Source organism: Mirounga angustirostris, unplaced genomic scaffold (genome assembly GCF_029215605.1).
Source record: "Mirounga angustirostris isolate CCGP_5_RB_7025 unplaced genomic scaffold, mMirAng1.0.hap1 SCAF_6, whole genome shotgun sequence".
In the NCBI taxonomy this organism is placed as follows: domain Eukaryota; kingdom Metazoa; phylum Chordata; class Mammalia; order Carnivora; family Phocidae; genus Mirounga; species Mirounga angustirostris.
The window spans coordinates 143,094,760-143,112,912 of NW_026991714.1; the positions used below are offsets into that span (position 1 = coordinate 143,094,760).

Sequence of the window (18,153 nt, forward strand, 5' to 3'; positions counted from 1 at the left end):
CCCTGCTCAGCGGGGAGTCTGCTTCTCCCTCTCCTTCTGTGTGCATGTGTGCCCTCTGAACATCTGAAAAATCTCTGTATGTTCATTTTATAAGCTGAAAAGCTGCAAAAGGTAAGGCATCCGTATTAGCATTTTCTTTTGCAAGGCATAATAATGACAATGGTGATAATTACGGCAAGTGTTCCTTGAGTATTATGACGTGCCTGGCTCTGGGCTGAGAGCTTTGTCCCATTCTGTCTGCACAGTTGCCCTGTAGTGGTGCTTTTTCAATCTGCATTTTATGGAGGTGAAGGAAATCGTCTAAGGTCATGCAGCTGTAAGGTCTGAGTGACCTGAGGCAGCCTCTCGGGGACCTTCCAGTTTGGTGGCTCGTTATTTTCCAGTGGCTTCCTGTGATTTATCTGAGTCGGTGGTTCTCAACCCCAGCTGCCCAGAGCCCTGCCCTCCTGGCCAGAGGGTCAGAGTCTGTTGGTGTGGGGTGGGGCCTGGTACCAGTGTTTGCTCCTGGTGACCCTAACGTGCAGCCCGAGAGGACAGCACCTGTTCTAATAAGCACGTGTCCGTGGATGGTGCAGAGTAGGCTGGGCTGGATGTCAGGGCTCCTTGGCCAGGTCTTCTCCCCAGTCTGGGCCTCAGCTTCCTGCTCTGTGGGGGGAGGGAGTGGTCACCTGACCTCCATGGTGTCTTCTCCAGGGGCCGAGAAGCTTATGTAACTAGAAGCAGCTCAGGAGCAGATCTGTTATTGTTCTTTTCCTTTTTCTGTTTCAGGCAGAATATGAAGTTACTCCAGATGAAAAGCTGGGGGAAAAAGGGAAGGAAATTATGACCAAGTACCTCACCCCAAAGGTAAGAGGCCGCCCAAACCCCACAGTAGGAGGAATAGGAGGCCTTCTAGAAGAATCTGGGCCCCAGATCCCAGCCAGGCCATGTGGGGAGCTGTGACGCACCCAGCTGGTGGCAGCTGTTGGTCTCCAGAGATCCAGCATTCTCACCTCCCTCAGAGAGTGCCCGAGACTGGCAAGGCCAAGGCAGGTGGGCCAGGCCAGGCCCGGGGTGGGGTGGGGAGGCCTGCTTCCTGGAGCCCAGTCCCCTCCAGGGGCCTTATGCTGCCACGGCCAACACCCAAGTGTTTGTAGCTGGACCAGTGGCGGCCTGGCCCAGAAGAAAGGGCACAGCAGGGGTAGTTTGGAGAGGTTGGTGTGGAGGGGAAGGATCGGGGGTGATCAAGAGGGAAATAAAGTGGCTGAGGCTGGTAGAGGCAACATGGGTTGAATACACACAGAATGTAGAGTGTCCTGAAGTATGTTCTGCTGTCTGTTGAAGGGAGAGGGGCCATGAGGCCCCGACTTCAGGAGCACACCCACCCCAGTGCTGAAGGCAGAGAGTTAGCACCAACCCCTGGGGTCCTGGTGGCCTTGGTTCCCTGGAACCTGTTCCTTCTCATCCCCAGCTTGACAGATAAACGTGGTCTCCATCTAGTTTACAGCTTGGCCTGGGAGCCTGGGGTTCTAGTCCCAGCTGTTCTACCCACACAATTAAGTCATGTTCCCTCCCTGCGCCTCAGTTTCTGTTTCTTAAAAGTGGTCCTCCTTGCCAGACCCATCTCCTAGAAGCCTTAGGAGCCTGAGATGTGACCTGCATCCCAACAGTTCTGGGTGTGTCCTGTACCCTTGTGGGCCAGCAGTGGCTCCATCCTCATCCAGGATCTGGATGCTGCCTCTCTCCCAGGCTGCCAGGGGACTGGGGCTACCAGAGCCATTGTGACAGGGCCCTGTTGGTCCGTCCCCACAGAGAATGGCAGGGAGTGGCAACACACAGGCATGCGGGTCAGGAAATGGCTTCACCCCTAATTTGCCATGGGACCTTGGTCTTCCTCTCCCCAGGACTCGGTGTTCTTTGCTGTAAAATGGGTGAGGCTTGACCAGATAATGTCACAGGGTCCCTGTAAACCGGACCATCACAGACTCCATTCTCTCCAAGCCTACACTGAGGGAAGGACGAGTCCTGAGATAAGAACCAAACAATGAGAAAGATGAGAGATGCTTCAGTCAGAGAGAGAGGTGTTGCCACCGAGGTGTAGAGACTCCCTGGATGTGACATTGGGCCCCTGGAAAAAAGGCAGCCCCTGCCTTGCCGGCCTGCCTTCTTGGGGGTGCTGTCCCCTGGCGGGGGTCCCTTCACAGCTTCACTAAAGCAGAATGCAGTTGCAGAGGTCTACTGCAGCTGCTCTGGAGGATTCCCCTCAGGAGACAGGATTGTGGACACAAGGAATCCGGGTCCCATACAGCAGCTCCTGCAGCCCTAGGTGGGCTTCTGACAGCCTGTGGCCCCCTGGCAAGGGCATCCAGGGTGACCCGAGGCCTTTACACTCACAGAAGCTCCTTCAGAGTTTAAAATCAGGCCTCCTCTGCCCTGCGCATACAGACCATCTCCGCAGGTTTTTATACATTTTATCGACGTGACATGGAAGTCCCTTGAGGCCTGTAACTCCTACCCTGATGTTCTCAACAAGCGTCCCAGGAGGTCCTTGGTAGTTCTGGTCCCCCCCCCCCAACACACCCTCGTTGCCCCCTCAGGGGTTCTGGAGGGCCAGGGGGCCCCAAGCGTGTGGGGTTGTCCCACCTCCCGGGGGTCTCTCGTACCACACTGGGTCCTGTTCTGGAGCAGGGCTGCTCATCTCCAGCATCTGCGGGCAGCCAGGGGCATCTCTGTGCAGTCAGTTCAGCCTCACACCCAGAGAGGTCTCCTGTGTCACTTCTTCCGGCTCCCGCCAGGCCACCACCCTGACTTATCATTCTCTCGCTGCTTCCCCTTGCTGTCTCTCTGCTTCTGCTTTCTTCGTAAGCGTACGCTTCTCTCCACGTGATGGGCAAGCACTCCCAGTCCTTCTGCACATGGCAGAAACGAGAGGATTCACGTTCATAAAAGCCCCAGACGCTGGGCAGGGCCAGCTTGCTCTGCACAGGCGCGGCCCTGGGCACACGTGGCTGCCCGCTCCGTCCATGCGGCCATGGGGCCTTCGGGCAGCTGTGCCTTGTTGTTCCAGATACAGGCCTTGTTGGCATCTCTGAAAGTTCTCAGGTTGAAAATGGTCAAGGAGGAGACGTGTGAGCAGGGTCCCCGTTTCCCCGCACTCGCAGCCGCTGTCATGTTGCTTTTGATCTCCTGGCCACCGCTTGAGACAGCGTGAACCCCCCGGGGCAGAACCAGGACCCAGAGCTCAGAGGAGGCATGGCCCTGAGGGTGTAAATACCCCAGGGTGGGTGAGAACAACAGCTCACCGGCTCAGCGCCTACGGGCTGCCAGACACCTCCTAGGCGTCACCCGTGATGGCCGCAGGCTCCGTGAGGTGGCTGCCAGGGCCAGGTGGGGCGGGTAACGTGCTCTGGCCACTCAGCTAACAGAATCTTCAGCTGCGCTCAACAAAGGCGATTTCCACGGTGCCTCCGCTTTGCCGGCCCAGCTCTCCATCTGCACCCGGTTGGCGCTGCCCACCCGCTTGTGTTCCCCCCAGACAGTGGCAGCTAACGTGTTTTGAGGACCCACTGTGTGCAGACACTCTCTCCGCTAGTCCTTGCTGCTATCACATGTTGGGATTCCATTGGCTCCATCTTATGGATGAGCACGGGGAGGCTCCGGAGGGACTGTCACTGTCCCAGGTGATGCAGCCGGGACTTGAGCCCCCCACCCCCAACTGTGGTGCCCTGTTTCCCACATCTGGTCCCTCACTGCCCTTTTGCTGCCCCTGCCCCGGCTGTGGTCTACAGTGAGGATGAAGTGGTTCCTTTGTCCAGCCTTATCGGCTCCTTCGGCCCATCCAGGGGCTGCTGCAGGGGCTGTTCCATTCTCTCCCTGCCTGGCCAGCCTCATCCGAAAGCCCCTGCTGGCAGACCCCATCCTGCTCTCCGGACCCCCTGCCCTGCTCAGTGCTGCCTCCATCTCCTAGAGGGATGGGGCCCAGACTCCTCATCAGCCCAGACGGTTTTACAAGTGCCTCTGAGCCTGCCAACATTTTTCCTTAAGTACTCCTCAATTATAAAAATTTAAACCACACCATATGTTGTGGCCCAGGGGCCTAGGGGAGGTGGTCAAAGCAGCCCCGTGGGGCGACTGTTTTCCTACAATAAATTTCGCACTGCCTCCCAGTCCTTCCTGTAGACAGTCTCTCGGGAGCTGTTTTCACTTCTCAGTGCTGCAGATGCCCCAGGGGCTGGGGAGCCAGGGGCTGGGAGAGAGGGGTCGAGCTAGTGGCTGAGGCCCCAGTGTTGGCCCTGAGGTCTTTGAAGAACTCCCAGAGCCATTGTCCCCAAACCCAGATCGTCCTTACCTTGAGCCCTTCTTGAAGTTGTAGGCCCTGGGTCTCAGCTCCACGCAGCATTTCCAAAGGGTAGGCTGAAGGACACCGATCATTTGGGAGGCTCTGTAGTCAGTTACCTGTGGGTGATACTACATGTATCTTCCGCTTGTAAAGATTCACCTGGCATGTGAGCATATCGAAGGCTCTGAGAAGTCCTGCAATAAAGAAACCTGTTTGCAGACAAAGCATTTCCCAAACTTATTTGACCATAAAACCTGTGCCCCCCAATTTTACATCCTGCTGGATACATCTGTCGCTGCAGAAGACATCCAAAGGTCTTCATGACCTGGTTTCCTTCTGCTTCAAAATCCTTTCTCCTGATACCTCTCCCACAAGCCTCCCACTGGGCTCTGGCCATGTCATTTCCAGTCTCATCTCGACCACACCTCGTAGCCTTTGTTCAGACTGTGCCTGCAGGGCCCTTCACCTAGACCCCTGCTCTGTTTTTTTTCCCTTTTGTGTCCCTCAGCCTGACACCTGGGCTGCACACAGCCCCTTGCCTCTGGCCACCTACCTGGGTGGTCTCTGAGCGCGACGCACTGTATACTCATGCAGGTACACACGGTCAACGCTCCAGGCCCCCGGGGGTACTGAGGAGCCCTGCTTGCAGAGCTGGTGACAGCACATCCGGGGACCAGCCCGCTGCAGTGTGGCAGGAGCCGTGGCAGCACTTTGCAAAGGGAAGCTGCCCCTACACCAGCCTGAGTAGCCAGGGAGGCGTCTGGGAGGTGACGCAGCTGAATCAGATGTTAACGTGAGGAGGAGGAGGCCAGATACGAATGAAAGGAAAGAAGGGCCTTTCATGGGCAAAGGTACAGAGCAGTGGTTCTCACCTGGGGACGTCTTCCGCCCCGGGAGACAGTCGGCAGTGTCTGGAGATAGCTTTGATTGGCACAGTTGGGAGGATGTGCTGTGGCATCTAATGGGTAGGGGCCAGGGATGCTGTTGAACACCTTCCGATGCACGGGACGGCCCCAGAACAAAGAATTCTCTGACACTAAGTGTCAGTGGCGCCGAAGTTGAGAAACCCTGCCGTGGAGGCGGGAGAGGGTGTGCGGTGGTCAGTATAGCAGGAGTGGAAAGATAGGGGGATGAGGGCTCTCTGGGCGGCCTGGCAAACCGTGCGGAGGAGTTTGACACCATCCCGGCGGCTGCGGGGGCCACGAGGGCTTCGCAGGCCCTTTGCAGTTCAGGCTGGTCCCTCTGACCACATGGGGGTGAGAAGGGGACGGGACCAGAAGACCATCTAGGGGGCTGCTGCAGGTGCTGTGGGAGTGACTGTGCCCCATGCTGGGACAGTGGCCCTAGGGATGTGGTGGCACAAGAGTCTTGGGAAATGTTAGGAGGAAGGAGCTCTTAGGGGATGGCCAGGTGTGGGGCATGAAGGAGAACGGGCAGAAGGAGTCCCAGGTGACTCCCTGGTTTTCATCTTGAGTTACTGAGTGGCTGCCCCCCCCCCCCCGGAAAGACGGAGAGACGGAGCACATAGGACGAAGGTCATTGCTACAGGTCGCAGGGTTATTTGCTCATTGGGCAGAGGTGATGGCATCTGCTCTCTGTGGGTATCCCCTGTAGCGACAGATGTATCCGGCAAGATCCCCTGCGCCTGCACTGTGCTGGGCTCATGGCTCTCAATCATTGCGAGCTGGTTTGAATGAGACAGTGAGGGGGCCCTGGGAAGCTTCCTTCTGTGGGCCCCTCACCTTGCCTGCCTCGTGTCTTTTCCTGGGGAGGTGCCACTTGGCTGGCTTGTGTTCCCCGGTGTCTGACATGGTGTGTTTGCTGAGAGTCTGGCTGGAAAGTCCCTGCTCAAAGCCAGAGCTTATGCCTGGAGCTGAATTCTCATTCCCTGTGCGATGATGCTCTTCAAACCCTGGCTTGAAGGCTTCCTTCCCAGGCGGCAAAGCCCACTCCTTGGACGCTGCCCAGATCTTGCATCAGTTGCCCAAACGTGGCCAGCTTTGCTCTGGAGGCTATTAGAGACACCAGTCCTGGGCAGGCTCTGGAGTGCACCAGAAGTGGTGGGGATCTAACACAGAGACAGCAGAGTCCTTTGAGAAGGTGTTTCAGAACCAGGTCGACCTGGGTTGGAAGCCAGGCTCGGCCTCCTTTAGCTGCATGGCCTTGGGAAAGTTAATTAGCCTTCCAGTGCCTCGGGTGGTTCATCTGTTAAGTGGGTGGGGTGGCTGTGAGGGTCACAGATATACCAGCAAGTACAAAGCTCAGAGCTGGTCCGTGTTAGACGCTCACTCAGTGGTGGCTGGTGTCTGACTTTCCCCCCTCCTCTCTGTGCTTTCCAAATTAGGCTGTTGAATGAGGAAATCATTCAGACATGAACTCCAGCTGTGGAGTTGAGAGAGGCCAAGGAGGGGTCTGGAGGGCCCCCACCACAGAGGCTGGCCAGAGAGGCCAGGCTCATTAGAAGGCAATGCATTCATCAGGATGATTAATACTAGCTGCCATAAGAAACAACCTCCAAATCTCAGGGGCTTCACACAACAGAGATTCTTTCTTTCTTAGGCACAATCTGATTGGGTCTTCAGCTCTCTTGGGTGAAGACCAGGGGTCCTGACTGCTTTTGTGGCCCCACCATCTTGAAGATGTTGCCTCGTGGTCACTGCCAAAGGGGAGGAGAGGAGTGAAGGAAGCGCAGGAGCTGCCTTGTTAAAGCTCCACTGGCCAGCGAGGGGGTCTGGAGGATTCGGGGAAGCATACGGCGCATACAACTTCCTGCCTACCTTCGCACCCCCCAGACCCCAAACTGCACACATTGTCTGTATGACAGGCTAGTCCTCTGGTGCTGGTGAGACAGCCATGGGTTTCGCATGTCCTAGAAATAGTCAAAGGTGTGTCAGCTCGGAGCAGCTGCCCAGAGGCCCCTTGGTCGGATCAGATTTGTGTGCTGGGCTCTGTAGAGATCTGGGCAGTTCACCTTCCAGGTACCTGCAGACCAGAGGTGATACAGGTGTTCGGGGGGTGCGTGTGGGGTGGGGAGGGGGGCAGGCTTGCTCTGAGCTGGGGTGGACTGGACAGTATTTTTATTTTTTATTTTTTATTTTTTAAAGATTTTTTATTTATTTATTTGAGACAGAGAGAATGAGATACAGAGAGCATGAGAGGGAGGAGGGTCAGGGGGAGAAGCAGACTCCCTGCCGAGCAGGGAGCCCGATGCGGGACTCGATCCCGGGACTCCAGGATCATGACCTGAGCCGAAGGCAGTCGCTTAACCAACTGAGCCACCCAGGCGCCCCGGACAGTATTTTTAATTATAGTAATAAATAATAACAGGTGATTATGAAAGCAGTGTGATATATCATCCATCACTACAGACTTTAAAATACTAGCGTTATGGAGATAAAATTCACATACCGTAAAATTCATCCCTTTAAAGTGTACAGTCAGTGGTCCAAAATATTCACAAAGTTGTATAACTACCATCACTGTCTGCTTCCAGGAGATTTTATCACCCGCAATGGCAACTCTATACTCATTAGCAGTCACTCCCTATTTCCCTTTCCTCCCAGCCCTGGGCAACCACTAATCTACTTCCTGTCTCTGTGGATTTGCCTGTTCTGGACATCTCATATACATGGAATCATACAGTGTGTGGCCTTTTGTATCTTCTTCCACTGAGCATAGTGTTTCCAGGGTGTATCCATGTTGTAACATGTATCAGTACTTCAGTCTTCTTTATGGCAGGATGATATCCCACTGTATGGATAGACCCTGTTCTATGTATCTTTTCATCAGTTGATGGACACTTGAGTGGTTTCCACTTTTTGGCTAGAATGAATAATGCCGCTGTGAACATTCGTGTACAAGTTTCTGCCTGGACGTAAGTTTTCATCTCCCTTGAGTAGATAACATTGGAGCGGAATAGCTCGGTCACGTGGTAACTCGATGTTTAGTGATTTGAGGACCTGCCAGACTGCTTCTGTAGGGGCTACACCATTGTCCACTCCCACCAGCAGCACCTAAGGGTTCCCAGTTCTCTACGTTCTCACCAACACTTGGCATTTTCTGTCTTTTTAATTGTATTCATCTTAGAGGGTATGAAATGGTATCTCATCGTGGTTTTGATTTGCATTTTCCTAATGGCTAATGATGCTGAGCATCTTTTCATGTGCTTATCGGCCCTTTGTAGATCTTCTTTGGAGAAATGTCTGTTCAGATCCTTTGCTCACTTTTCAATTAGGCTGGTTGTCGTCTTAATGTTGAATCCTAAGGCTTCGTTGTATGTTCTGCACACAAGTCTTTAATCAGATACGTGATTTGCGAGTATGTTCTCCCACCCTGTGAGCTGTCCTTTTACTTTTGTGACGGTGTCCTTCGAAGCACAATGGTCTTTAATTTTGACAAAACCCAGATTCATTTTTGTTACTTGTTTTTAAAGGACTTGTTTTCATTTTGTCTTATCTTTCCTTGTCAGAAGGCCTCGGGGTTTTGGGGAACAGGGTGCATATGGGGACAAAGTAAACAAATCGTAGTGCACTTTAGGCCTATGAATCTGTCTTCCCCTGGAGAACCAAAGCCCCATTGCCAGTTGGGAAGAGCAGGGCCAGGCATGGTCCTTCACGATTATTCCAGTCCTCCCAATTGACATAACAGTATCCTGTCCTTTAGGCCATCGGTGTCCAACACTGCAATGGCATTGTACAGACCTGTTCTTGGCTCTTCCATAGCAACTCCCCAAGCTGGGTGTTAGTGTACCCATTTTACAGATCAGGCAACCAAGTTCTGGGAAGGGAAGAGGCTGGTTTCAAATCATGGAGGCAGGGCTTCCGGTGAGCCCCCGAGTCTCCTGCTTCAGCCATGTTGTTTGTAGTCCGACTTGCCGTGATTCATTTTAATTGGACCCGTGAGCGGTGGTGCCAAGTCTCCATTTTTGAGTTGTACCACCCCAGTCACTGAGGCCTGGCAGGTGGCACCCAGTTTTAATGTGCTATCAGCAGACTCCAGGGGAGGCTCAGACCTGGTGGAGGGTCCTGCTGAAGGGGCCTGGACACCAAGGTGCACTGGTGGGTTGGGGCAGACTCCTGACATGAACCGGCTTGGCAGCCTCTGTGGGATGCTGGGAATGCCCAGGACGGGCAGCTTTTGGGGGGCACTTCTTGCTGGAGGTCTCCTGGCAGGATATTGTTCTCTGGGCCTCACACAGACACAGGCCTCTTTGCTTCTGTGAACCATGATAGGGTAAGGCAGGGAAGTTTGTTCTTGTTAAGGGGAAGTTACCCATCAGCCCGAGTTTTTGCACAAAAGAAATCTATTCCTAGTGCTGGTGTGGCTCTCCGGAAAACATCCACCTTTTAAAAAGTAAAGAGCTTGAATGGAAGGAAATAATAATTATTCCAAGTTCCTCTTTCTCTGGCCCCCGGCCCCCTGCTCATTTCACCGGTGCCTCCCCCTTCTCAGCCTGGGCAGCCGATTAGGAGTCTGAGGTAGCCCAAGCTGGCTAGCTTCTCCGAGGGGACAGTTCCTCCACCTTGGGGGCGGGGCAGTCAGCAGCTTCGGTCCTTGCCCTCAGGAGCACATGGAGCCCCAGCTCTGCCACCTTCCTGCTATACATCCCTGGAGCCTCAGTTCTCCCGTCTGAGTATGGGGATGATAAACATGGCGCGCGGATGGGTTCATGGCCAGCCTTCCTTCTGACAGCAGGCACCCCCACAGTCCTGCTGTATCTGCATACCACCCTTACAATTAATTATATGTAAGTTTTTTCTCTTTTAAATTAACTCGTGTCTTTCTGTTTAAAATCAATGAGTTTTGGGTGCCTGCCTCAGTTAGTGGAGCATGCAACTGTTGATCGTGAGGTCGTAAGTTCGGGCCCTATGTGGGTGTAGAGTTTCCTTAAAATCTTTTAAAAATTAATTAACTAATTAATTAATTAAACTAAATGAGTTTCAAAAGAAAACTTTGTGTCAAGACCATGCCTGGAAAGCCAGCATTTATTTATCATACAGGAAGCTAACTAGGAAAAGTGGCATTAAATCCTCCCTGGGTCCTCTTTTGCCTGCCCAAGGCTCTGAGCCTAAAGCTGCCTTTCTCTTTGTTTGGAAGAGAGATTAGTGAGTATTGGAGATGTGTTAGCAAGCCGGTGGCCCCACACTGAGACTTCCTTCTTGATGACGGGAGGCTCAAAGGAGAACTGAAAAGAGAATACCTTTATCACTAAGCGATTCAGTATTACTTAATTGTGTCCCTGCACCTCCTAAGACCATCTCATCATCTTCGGAAAATGCTGGGCTAACTATCTACCTCCCAGCTGTGATGCATTTTATAAATGTTGGCTTGTTGCTAGAGACAGCATGACCTGGAGCCAGGAGCACTGGACTAGGAATCAGGCTCATTCCCATCTCCCTTCCTGGGTTCTGTGGCCTGGCGGGGAGCTGGCCTAGAGTCTGCCTAACCGTCTAACCAATCCTTGGTCCCCAGGGCAACCCAAGGCATGGGATATAGGTGGTTTGGACAAATCGCTCCCTTCCCAGTGCCTGCCCCATCCTCCATGGGGTTTGGGGCTTCCAGACACTGGCCCCGGACCCAGCATTTCATCTCCGCTAGATTGCTTGGCCCTCATCTGTCTCCCAGAAGATGCCTAGAAGAGCATCTCCATCCTGCTGTCAATGAATCCAGTGAGCTCGGAGTCCACCTTCTCTTGAGCCCCTTCTGAGTAGGATCTGGCTGGGCAGGCAGTGGGGCTGGAGGGGCAGCTTTTCCCACTTTGCCACAGCACTGCAAAATGACTCCGCGGAAGAGGACTGAGAAGAAAACTTGAGAGAGGAACTTCCTGAGTTTTCTCAAGCAGCAGTGGGGAAGGGGAGGCTGGGCCTCTTCCTCTTCCATTTTTGGGAGCAGCAGAGAGCAGAATTCAAAACAAATAAAGGCACATTTGTACTTACTAGCTATCCTGGGGCAAGACAGAAGGGAGCTAGCATCTACTGAGCAACTGCTGCATGCCCGGAACTCCATGTTCCCTGTTTCACTCGGTCCTTGTAACAGTTGTCTGAACAGATGAGAAACGAGGGCTGAAAGGGGTTAAGTAATTGCCCAAGAACACCAAGCTTGGGCCAAGTGGGGAATCGAAGCCAGGCCTGAGCCTCAAAGCCTGCCTCTTCTCATTCCCCTCACAGCCAGATGCCTGCTCTCCCTGGGCCTCAGTTTTCATCAGTAGAGTGAGGAGGTTGGCCTGCATGCCATCTGAGAGGCCCATCCAGCTCCAACCCCCTGCGGTCCCAGGAGCAGTTCTTACTGCGTGCCAAACATGATATGGGCTTTAAATAATTCACTTAATCCTCACATCTATCCCATGGGTTATTATCTCCATTTTAAAAACGAAGAGATGGACACAGAGTGGTTAAGTAACTCACTCAAGGTCACATAGCTGGGATGGGGGAAGCTGAGACTTCTGTCTGTGCTCTTGACCCTACCCCATCCTGTTCTCCTAAGATGACCTAACCTGGCTCCCTGCCTTGGGCTCTGCCTAAGTCTCTTCTTGACTGAGGGTTTATTAATGACCCAGGAGCACTCACCAGGGAGCTAGGGTACTGTTTGTAGAACAGCAGGACCTATGAGGGCCCCTGGGTCATTTCAAGTTCACCCCAGTGCCCAGCACAGCACCACTTCCCATGAAGGGCCCCTGCTGCTTGAACTGCCTTCTGAATGGAGGTTTCAGCCTCCCGAAATCCTGGTATGTTGGGAGAGGGGCCGAGAGCCCATCCGGGGGATCGTTCCTCCAATATACCCCAAGGGGACAGAGGACACCTCCTGGGGTGAGCCCAGGCACCCAGGGCAATCTCAGGGGCCACCCAATCCAGGGCCTTGCAGATAGCTTTAGCTACAAGTTTCCAGTATGCAAAGACACAGAGACCATCCACAGTTGAGCAGCCTAGGGGTGGACCCCCTTTTGCCTCCCTCCCTCTCCCCAGACCCTGGCTTTTAAAGAACACTTGTGGCTTGGTGGAACCCAGCTTTAAAACCTGAACTAAGCCCAACTTCTCATTCCCTATGTAAGGGAACTGAGGCTCAGAGAGGGGCTGCACCTCTCCCCTCCAAGGGTCACATGGCTTGGAAGAGGAGACTGGACCATTCCTTGCCAGGCTTTCTACAACCCTATGCTGGAAGCTTGGAGAGAAGGCACTAGAAGGAACTGACTTCATTTTCCGATTTCTACTGTCATTGGCCCGCAGCTGGGCTTCAATTCTCCCAAGGCTCTTATTCTTTGGGTTTATATGTGTCTAAATGCTGAGACATTTGCGGCATCCGGGCAAAGCAGAGAAGCTGCTGGTGCCGAAAGTTACACCATTTAGCATCCATGCTTTTTAAATGGAGACCCTTGAAGGGGAATATTGTTAGCTCTTTCCTTTACTAAGGGTGGATTGTAATGGGGGAGGTGTGAGCAAGTCAGGTTAATGCTATATGCTCTGTACCTCTCTCTTGTCCTATCTTCCTGGCCATCCTGTGTAGTAGACACAGTTGTTCCTTCTGTGTTGGGCAGCGGTCTCTAGCTGTTGAGAGGGCAGGCTGGGAGAATTGACAACAGGGACTCCAACAGATGGGTGTATGCCAATATCCACAGCAACCTATCCAGAGTCACCAGAAGGTGGAGAGAACCCAATGCCCCTCAACAGATGAATGGATAAACAGAACGTGGTCTGTCCACGCAATGGAACATTATTCAGCCATAAATAGGAGTGAAATCCTGACACAGACCACCACGTGGGTGAACCCTGAAAACATTATGCAAAGTGAAAGAAGCCAGACATAAAAGGCCACACATTGTATAATTCCACTTATGTGAAATGTCAGCATAGGCAAATCTGTCAAGACAGAAGTAGATTAGAGTTTACCAGGGGCTCCTGGGAGGGAGAGATGGGGTGTTACTGCTTAATAGGGTGATGAGAAAATTTTGGAAAAAGATGGTGGTGAAAGTTGTCATTATAAATACAGTTATTGCTGCTGAACTGTACGCTTAAAAATGGTTGAAATGGCAATTTTTATGTTACAAATATTTTACAATAAAAGAAAAAGCACAAAAAGAGAGTGAAGCTGAGCTGTAAGCCCAGTCTGTCTGATTCAGAGCCTGCGATCTTTCTCCTCCACTGTGTTGTCTTCTCTAAAGTTAACCAGAGACAGAATTCCCCCCAGTCAGCTCCCCAGGTGCTGCAGGAATGAGCAAGTCTGGGAGGACAAGCGTGCTGCCATCTGTAGGCTGTTCACACTGGCTGTCCCCTCCCGGCCCTTGTCTAGCTGCTGGCCCTGGTCAGGGCGAACCTGGGGCTTGGCTTCCACTTCGTACTGTGTCATTCGCATGGTCTCATGTCACGGTCTCCCTGCACAGCATTTTTAACGACCGTGCAATTGTCCTTCAAAGAGATGTACTTACTTGTCTTCCATGACTTTCCCGGAAAGCAAATTCTCTTCGCCCGCGGCCTGATTTCTTTTCAGCTCCTTCTGACCTCCTCGAGGCTGCTGGGCCAGCTGGGGCCCCTCACAGCATGCCCGTCTGGGTCCCTTTCTTTTCTTGTGACCTTCCAGGTCAGAAACTTGGACGCTCCTCTGATGCCGGCAGAGCCAGCTCTGCCTCTGGTCCCCGTTCCCACGTGTGTATAGTATTTCCTGCCCGGCATTCCTCTCTCTAGAGTGGCTGGACACAGAAATCAGCCTTAGGCTTCCTGAGGACATAGCGCCTCCCCCGCCTCCCCAGACCTGCCCCGGGTGGGTAGCCACCGTTCCCTGTGGCCTGCGCTCCACTGACTCACCACGTGGCCCGATTGGCCCTCCCTGGCCGGCCGGGGACCTTGGGCAGAACAGGGGACATCAAAGGGGGCAGGGGGTGGGGGGTTTCAGTTCAGTTCCCTGGATCTTTGGAGATTCCTGCCCCTCCTTCATTCCCAAGCCCCATGGAATGAAATCTTCACTGGAGAAAAATCTTCCAAGGCCAAGCTATTTCCAATACAATTTCAAACTGAAGCCGGTTTGGAAGCCGAGGAACGGGAGGGAGGGTGTTCTGGCAGATGGAAAGTTGGCTTGCTGCGCCATGGCCTCTCACGCACAAGGAATGAGGGACACTCCCCGCCGTGAGCATCCTGCAGCAAGCCCCTTCGGACCGGAGCTCAGCTCCTGTCACCTGCGCGCGGCTGCACTCACCCAGAGCACAGACAGCTGGATCCAAACAACTCGCCAGGAAAAGTCACACTTCTGAGGGTCCTGACAGCCAGCGCGGCCTGGGTAAACAGCACGTCATCTCCCAGCCAGGGCTTTGGGCCCACAGGTCACGGCCGGGGATTATCAAATTGACAGAGCCCGGCTGGCCCCTCACTCCTGTCCGGGCACATTTCATTTTGTTAATTATCAGTTCTTGCTTTTGACGTAAAGAGTTGAGGCCTGGGTCAGGGTCACTCATGTATTTTCCTTCCTTTCTCATTAAAATTGCCTAGCTCTCGGGGCCCCTAAGTTCTGCCGATGTTTAAAAACGTCCTCTCTCTCTTTCTGACCCCTAAAAATCCTTCCTCCTCATTTCTGCGAAGCTACTTGAACAGCAAAGGAAATACGGGTCAAGACCCTTTAAGCCCCAGTCTGCTTTTCCCTTCTTGAAGGGTTGTGGCTATTTCTCAAGGGCTGTGTTTCTCCACTTTGCTGACCCAGGAAATGTGACACCTTGTGACTTGGGGTGGCAGGTCAGCAGGGGCACCATCGCGGAGGACTGGAGCCCCGTGCAGAGGCAGCGCTTGTTCCAAGCACTTGCTGGCCTCAGGGCCCCCCACTCGGTTGGTGACCTCTGGGAGCCTGCTCTTTGGGGTCCTCCCAGGTAATCCGCCATCTTGACTTTGTCCAGAAAAGTGTCAGGGAAAGAACTGATTCTCTCAGAGCCCTGGGCTTCTCAGAATACTTGTAAGTATTCAAATGCCAGGAGTTAAAACAGGAAGGGTCCTCCTGGTTGCTCAGCCAAACCCCCTTCATCCTTGGGCCTTGGTCAGACCTCACCTCAGCCATGAAGCCACTTGGGTCTGATAAGACTGCCTCTGGGGGGTGAGAGGCTGCACCACACTCAGCCATCCTTCGTCCCTGCCAGTCTTGAACTCCTTCGTGCCCTTGGCCGAGTAAGTTGGTCTATGAGGTCCTTGGGGTGGAGCTCATGACCTGAGCCCAGAATGGACACTCAGGGAGCCCACGTGGCTGACGGACTAAATCAGCTTAGACCCCAGCAGGAGAAGCGGCGGGCTCCCGGCTTTCTGACTGCTCACAGCGCCTCCTCAGCTCTGCTTGCGAAGACCACTTCCGTCCCTTACAATGTTTTCCTGGCCTGGCAGGGTAACCAGCTATCTCCAGGGGCACCCCCAAAGTGGTACCTGAGATTGTTGCCCAAAGAGTTCAGGAGGTTGCCAGGGTGGTGGCATGTATCTGCGTCACAGTGGGATTGTGGGCCTCACAGAGGACGCCGGGTTACTTCTCAACATAGCGTCAGGTTGTTGGCTTCTGCACCCTCTCCTTCTCCCACGGGAAGCTCTGGGGAGCCCTGTGAGCTCCTCAGACTCTGGGTCTTTGGCTGTTCATCACGGAAAGATAAAGGTGGAGATCAGGCTCCTAAAGGCTTGGTGGCAGGTAGACGGTGGACCCCTGGGTGTCCCTCTGGACAAGGCCCCTCTGAGACACCGTACTGTCTCTTGGAGACAGGGAAGATCCAGGTTTGGAGGGGAGTTGAAGCGAAAATAACCTGGAGACCATCCTCATTACAAAACAGAAGAGAATATTAAGTACAAAAGTATTTCCTGAGAATGAGAAAAGAAATCACAATCAATAGAGCCTTGGAGATTTGGGCCCTTTTTATCTGAGATCTCAGTTTACCATCAGTGCCTCTGTAGAAATGCTTCCCTCCCGCCCCCCTCCAGAGCTCTCTGTAGCTCCCAGGACTGCAAGTAAAGGGCCCCGAAGCTTAAGCTTTCTCTGCTCCAGTGAATCGCTTCTGATTGAAGTCTGTGCCCACCCTGAGGGGAAGCTGTAAGCTCCCTTAGAACTCGAAAGAAGCACAATGAGACTTGTCATTTTTTGCCTTCTACCCCAAGGACCTGTGGCCACCAGCTGCCTGTCCAGCCTTGTGTCTCTGCTTAGCGGGGCTGCATCTGGCACGGTGCCCCGGCCTTGGAGGCCACCAGTCAGGCTGACCATGTGGACACTCGGGGAGGAGTTGGGGATGTTTCGACGGAGAGCTGGGGGCCACAGACATCAGACCTTGCGTGGAGGGAGCCACAGCCCCGCGGCACTGTGCTCACAGCATTCGTCTGGGCGGATTTATTTTTCCCCAGTGGCCAAGAAAACAAAACCCTGACTTTGTCCTCCAGTTCTGTTCTGATTTGGGGCTCGTGGACTGTGTCTGCTGCCTGGCCGTGGTCGGAGAGAGGAACTGCTCCAGACGGACACAGAGTGCATGACAGTGGCTTTTCCACATGCCGCTGAAGGTTTTGATTAAAAAGGTGGAAGAATGGGGTGCTTTTTCTTCCCGTCAGCCAGAACTTAAACCAACCCTCGAGTGAGGAAACTGTGTCCGAGGCTGCCGTTCGGTGAACTCCCTCCTTTGTCTTCTGGTCGTGATTGTACAAGCAGGTTTCATTTCAAGCCTGGATTTGGGGTTGAAACGAGCCCCGCTTCGCCCACCTCCTGCCAGTCCCAGTGCCCGTCCCTAGAGTCAGGTGGGCTGGGCCGAGTTAGTTCATGGAACTCAGAACCAGCCAACCTGAGGGGTGGCAGGGAGGGAAGAGCAAGGAGAGAGGAAGCCTCTGGTGCTTTGGGTCATGTTTGGAGGGTCCTCCTAGTCACCTTCCCTACCTCCTAATTTTACAGGTAGTGAATTAGTGTGGATTATTGGTGGTAAGTGGCAGATACGTAACTCCCAGTTGCTCAAGCAAAGGAGGAGTTTATTGGAAGGGTGGGGATATGATGAAACTGGAAAGGAACACCAGCTGTACATGGGCTGGGGAACCCTGGCACCAGGATGCTTACCCCAAGGGCAGCTCCAGGTTCTCCCCCAAACCTCCAGCCCACAGTTGCCGCCCGAGAGAGGCACTCCAACCTGTTGTAACTAAGAACGTCCTGAAGAACTCTGGCCCAGTTGTCACGAAATTAAGGTAGACCAGATGACCTCATGAGGGCACTTCTGATGGACAAGACAGTCTTGCTTTCCACCTCCCTCTTCCCTGCAATGAATGTGAATGTATGGACACACATGTATTCAGCAGCTACCCTGAGCACCTCCTGTGTGCCATCATCAGTTCTTTTCAGTGAAATAGAGCAGAGAGATTAGAGGTCTTGTAGCCAGGCAGGCCTGGATTTGAATCTCGGGTCCACCCCTTACTAACTATTCTGGCTAGGAGCATGTATGGAGTACTAGCCGTTCACCCAGCATTGTACCCGATTCTGAGGAGACAGGAACAAACAGCCGTCCTGCCCTTCAACGAGCTATCGGGGGCTCAGTTTCCACATCCATGACCCTAGATCAACAAACTCCACCATATGGCCTTGTTCTGGGGAGCAACAGAAGTATAAATTTGTGGGAAAACTCACATCGAGGGGGCCAGTAACTATCAGGCCAGCCCCCCTCCCAGGCTCCCACAACCGCCTCTGGCCTTGGCTCGTGCTGGAGACCTGATTCCCACCCCCGCCCCCGCCCGTGGCCAGGCCCTGGCGGCTCTGTGTGCAGGGCTTCCCGCGGCTGACGCAGATCCCCTCTTGAGGGGTCAAGTGGTGGCCAGGGTATGGCTGTGGGAGTGCCCCTCCCCTGTTCCTGTCCTGGAGGAGAAATGGGA

At 53.6% G+C, this 18,153-nt stretch overlaps 1 protein-coding gene across 2 annotated transcripts in view; it reads left to right on the forward strand.

Annotated features, from left to right (window-relative positions):
* Nucleotides 1-18,153, forward strand: part of GRK5 (G protein-coupled receptor kinase 5) — a 212,254-nt gene that overhangs the window by 157,555 nt on the left and 36,546 nt on the right. For both annotated transcript variants that reach the window (XM_045878958.3, XM_045878959.3), the window contains one exon: nt 769-846. In XM_045878958.3, the coding sequence (XP_045734914.1) occupies nt 769-846 (78 nt within the window). The remainder of the gene's footprint in view (nt 1-768; nt 847-18,153) is intronic.